We start from the raw sequence: 4,720 nt of genomic DNA on the forward strand, positions 1-4,720 counted from the left end.
TGCTATCGTATCCGACTTCCAGCACAAGCGAACTACAAAGCGCCCGGATGGAAGTCGGCGAGCAGTACGATCTAAAATTTCTAATGCACATTGATCATCGATGCTACGCGCCTCATATTTGGTGATACCAATAGCATCTAGTTTATATTGCGTCTTGATAAGCTCTACAAGATATAACCTAGAGTTCTCAGATTCAGTCGGTTGGGCGTGATATAGAGATTCAATGGGTTATATTTTACTACTGGTGGACAAATAGCATAAAAATATAGTGTCAAAATAGTACAAAAAAAGAATGATGCTGTCGTGTTCAGTGGTTACGATGAAATAAAACCAAAAGTTTCATTGAAATAAAATTTATTAAATCTTTCTATTTCTTGCATCGTGTACAATCAGATGGCGTATATTCAATTGTTACGCCTCGTGTGCTAGGATTATCGTCGCCACATTCATCAGAATCACCACCACATTCGTCACTTAATTTGCAATCATCATCAGAATCGCAATCGTCTTTTTTGTCATCTTTACAGAGGTACACCATTTCGCAGTTGTTGGAACACTTTTCTTTATCTTTTCCTTTTTTATTTTTATCACATTGATCCCTACAATTGATCAGCGCATGGCATTCTGGTATGTGTGAGTTACGAAGCTGGTATTTGGCGAGAGATGAGCGGATTTTATATTTACCTTCACTATTATAGTCGTAATCGTCATACATTGCATTCCCGTATCCTTCTTCCCTTTCTCTATTCTCGCGATTCCTATTCGACGATTCCCATTCGTTTCCCCTGTCTAATTCTTGACCCTTATCGTTTCCATATTTGGAACCATAACGACTTCTGAATCTATGTCTAGGTTTTCTTACCTCTTCTCTTTTAGTTTGTGTTTCATATTGTGAGGAATCATCTCGGCTTTGTAACAAATTGACATTTTGGTTATAGGTTTCTAATACTTGCTCTCTATCATTTTTATTTTCTCTGTAGTATTTACCTAGTCTGAAATAGTCATCATATCGCTCATTTCTATCAAGACTTTCGTATTTATCGCGTCTGTCATTTCTATCAAACCTATCATTATATCTCTCACGTCTATCATTCCTTTCTGATCTATCATTATTCCTGTCTCGTCTATCATCAGGTTCCAACCTATTGTTATTTCTATTACGATTTTCACTATGTCTGTCACTATTTTCATTTCTGTCTACCCTATCATTGTATCGGTCACGATTTTCACTTCTTACTGCTAAGTCTCTGTCGCGTCTGTCAAGCTCATCTCTTTCAAATCTTACTCGTCTGTCACTTGTTTTCACACGTTGTCTTCTGTCACGTCTATTCCTTAAATTTCTGTCATTCCTTCTTTCTCTTCTATTCCTTGCAAATCTATCAAAGCGGGCTAGCCTACTGTTTCTGTTTAATCTTTCATTTCTTTCGTTTGCATCAATCCGATCATCTTCTCGTCTGTCACTTCTCTCAAGTCTGTCACTTCTCTCAAGTCTATCCCTTCTTATAAGCCTGTCATTTTTTAAATCTCTGTCTCTCCTTTCAAGTCTGTTATTTCTCTCAAATCTGTCACTTCTCCCAATTCTGTCATATCTCTCATTTTGATTATCTCTATCATTTAGGTCAATCCTGTCATATGACTCATACCGATTGTTCCGTTCGTTGTTATTATTTAATCTTTCATTTCTGTCATTGTCGTCACGCCAATCATCTTCACGTCTATCGAATCTGTCACTTCTTTCAAATCTATCATTTTTCTCCAGTCTTTCACGTCGATTAGTTCTGTCAATTGAATCATATCGGTTAATTCTGTCATTTGTATCATAGCGGTTATTTCGAGAAAGCCTATAGTTTCTATTTAATTCTTCGTTTCTCTCACTTGCTTCTAGTCGATCATCATCACGTCTTTCACTCCTCTCAATTCTGTCATTTCGCTTAAATCTGTCATTTAAATCATATCGGTTAATTCTATCGTAAGAGGTTCGTTCCAGTCGATTGTATCTATTTAGTCTTTCATTCCTGTCATATGCATCAAGCCTATTCTCCTCACGTCTGTCATTTCTTTCAATCCTGCCATTTCGGTTGTTTCTGTCATTGAAGTCATATCCGTCTAATCTGTCGTTTCTATTTAATCTTTCATCCCTATTATTTTCATCATTTCGATTTTCATCGAGTCTGTCGTTTCGGTTTTGTCTGTCATTTGTGTCCAACGCGTTGTTTTGTCTATAGAAAGTTGAGTCACGAAACTTTACATGTTTCTTTTGATTGCCGTTGCTAACTTTCAATTTCTTCTTGGTACTGCCAGACTCACTTCTCTGTTTGTTCCAGAACCTTTGACCAGCGTTATTCGAGTGATGTTTCTGAAAAGATTGGAGTTTACAATGATTTATTCAAATAAATAAGCACAAATTAAAACTAGTGTAACTTAGAATTTGAAGACTTCATGTTAGTTCTTAAACCACTTATTGATTTTTGTTTGGGTCATTGACTTACCAAGGGTATATATTGATTAGGGGTATTTTCGACGCTACCAGAATTGGGATTCGGTTGATTTTGATTGTCTAAAACAAGGACGATTGGTTTGCCTTGGAGACCCATCTTGTAAAGTTTTGATAGAACACCATTTACATCTCTCTGAGGCACGCCGATACCCTGTAATTTTCCCAGAGTTCACATAAAAGACAAATAGCAGTGATTGCTGTGGTAGCTTAGTGTTGTATTTCTGGCGCGATACACGCAAATCCACTAAAATCGGCATGCACGGTAATTGTGATTACTGTCTTCGATGAAAAACGTCTTAAGTGGGTTGATTTCATCAAAGAAGTCATCAAAACGGTCTTGGGTTCTGACTAACGACCACTGAAAAAAATAGCCACGATGACGACAGAGTAACAGTTAGATACTAAACCCAAGCTCTCGACTGTCAAGAAGGTCTCCTAATGAACCAACAAATTCGAAGACACATCAGGATATTGACAGAAAAAAGAAATTTAAATGAAAGGACCTGTTTGTTCGGTTCTTGGTTGGCTGGAAGCGGTCCTCCACTTCTAAGTGCTGGCTTCTTTTCATAAACGCTTGCGTCAGGCCATAATTCAATATTCTGACCCAATGCCGGTTGAAACATGTCATATGCCTGCGTAAAAACTATTCGTTAGACATTATTGCATTGCAAGAAGGCATATACCTGCTGGATATTACTAGAGAAAATTTGGGAACCTATGTGTCAAACCATATAATTAGTACAAAGATTAAACTACTGCCGGACAGATCCTCCTCTGGAGAATTTGCTTCCTTCATCAGCGGACCTTTTTTGGCCATCCATAAGAACCGGTATTAGGTCGGTCACGGATCCGCGCATGCTGCAGCGGAAGAAACTACTGTATGCGGGTGGACAATCGCAGTAAAGCTATAATTTGAAATGAAAGAAAACACTTTCGCAAAAAATACAAAATACATACATCCCGAATATATATATATTTTGTAAAGGTATAGTTAGGTGTAAAGGTGTAGGTATAATAAATTTGAGATTTAGGTTTCAGAAAAAAATATTATTTTTACTTACAATGAGAAGTAAGCCTAAGATTTTTACCGTGGGTGCCATGCTACCGAGTCGTTGATTAGTTCCAAAATACTTTGTCGACAATTTTTTACTTCGTCTTTCTATGTATTTTGCTTGAACGAAATTAATTAGATTTGTTGAAAAAATTTTTCAAAACACTAGATGGTGAATTCATAACTATCCTTTTAATTGAATTAAAATATTTAATAGCGTATTATGAAGTTTCAATACTATGTAATCAATATAATTTTGTTTTCCGCTACTAGCTGGCCATTTTTCCATCCATCAGCCATCCAACTCTGCAATAGTGCAGATAACAATCCTATATTTTATTTTCATAAATCTTTTGAATATATCTTTATTTAAGTTTTTCTGTTTTCGTTTCCTCTATAGCGTCTACCAGGCTTCTAATATTCTTCATATCTGTAATTTATATCTAAACTGTTGTATCTACCATGTGTCTCATTTCTGCCTGATCTACTACTATAATATTAAACCCTTTATTTTTTTTAATACTTTTTAGCTTCGTTAAAATTCAAAAGGTTCTTTCATCATCGCTGATCACCGAAAGATTGTGTAGCTTTAGTAACGCGAGGCACTACAGAAAATTTTCACGTCATGCATTTTAACGTTATACCTAACATTTATATAAGAAGTATATTCACAAGGCATTCCACGAGAAATTCCTCAGCAGTATGTCGTCAAGAATGCCTTTGTTAGCTTTAAAATGTGTTATCGATTTCTCAGAAATCTCGGACTAGAAATTGGCGAAGGTAAGCTTCAATTAACATTGCGATTTGGAAACAAATTTTTGTAATGAAGTAGCACATGGCATAACGAATTTTACGAAAGTTAAGTAACGTACAAACTGCATACGAGTCAAAGAAGGTCACGCGTCGTCCGGTGGTTTCTAGTACAGTTTTGGGAATTCTTGTTGCTATCGATTCGTATCTAATGAAGTATTGAATGTCACCATGTTTCACAACCATGATATTCACTCATTTTTTTGTGAAATTACTCCACTAGCTTGTTATAATTATTAATGAACTTATGATTTCATATAATATACATATAGTAGTAGTGCACTAAGACATACATATAACAGTGTACATATGTATAATATTATTTACTATTTTATAATTATCTTAAAATTGCGATATTGTTA

General features: G+C 35.7%; 1 protein-coding gene across 2 annotated transcripts; it reads right to left on the minus strand.

The window, feature by feature from the left end:
- Positions 1 to 350: 350 nt before the first annotated feature.
- On the minus strand, positions 351 to 3,604 carry LOC113233593 (homeobox protein 2-like). Of its 2 annotated transcripts, XM_026468741.1 has the most exons (5): positions 3,559 to 3,604; positions 3,001 to 3,129; positions 2,490 to 2,648; positions 1,855 to 2,356; positions 351 to 1,719 (listed from the first exon to the last, which is right to left on the minus strand). In XM_026468741.1, exons 1-5 carry the CDS (start codon positions 3,595 to 3,597, stop codon positions 368 to 370), a joined length of 2,181 nt encoding a protein of 726 aa, XP_026324526.1. In that variant the 5' UTR covers positions 3,598 to 3,604; the 3' UTR covers positions 351 to 367. The 2 variants fall into 2 exon arrangements, with proteins under 2 accessions (XP_026324526.1, XP_026324525.1); XM_026468740.1 differs by having other exon boundaries at positions 351 to 2,356.
- Positions 3,605 to 4,720: the final 1,116 nt, after the last annotated feature.

This window comes from Hyposmocoma kahamanoa, unplaced genomic scaffold, assembly GCF_003589595.1.
Source record: "Hyposmocoma kahamanoa isolate Upper Pololo Valley unplaced genomic scaffold, ASM358959v1 79, whole genome shotgun sequence".
Taxonomy (NCBI): Eukaryota; Metazoa; Arthropoda; class Insecta; order Lepidoptera; family Cosmopterigidae; genus Hyposmocoma; species Hyposmocoma kahamanoa.

Coding starts and splice junctions, on each gene's coding strand:
- LOC113233593 (XM_026468740.1), bottom strand. CDS start 3,597: ATGGCACCCACGGTAAAAATCTTAGGCTTACTTCTCATT. Junction 3,130..3,558: donor TCTTAGGCTTACTTCTCATT/GTAAGTAAAAAT, acceptor GTTTTTACGCAG/GCATATGACATGTTTCAACC. Junction 2,649..3,000: donor ACCAAGAACCGAACAAACAG/GTCCTTTCATTT, acceptor GGAAAATTACAG/GGTATCGGCGTGCCTCAGAG.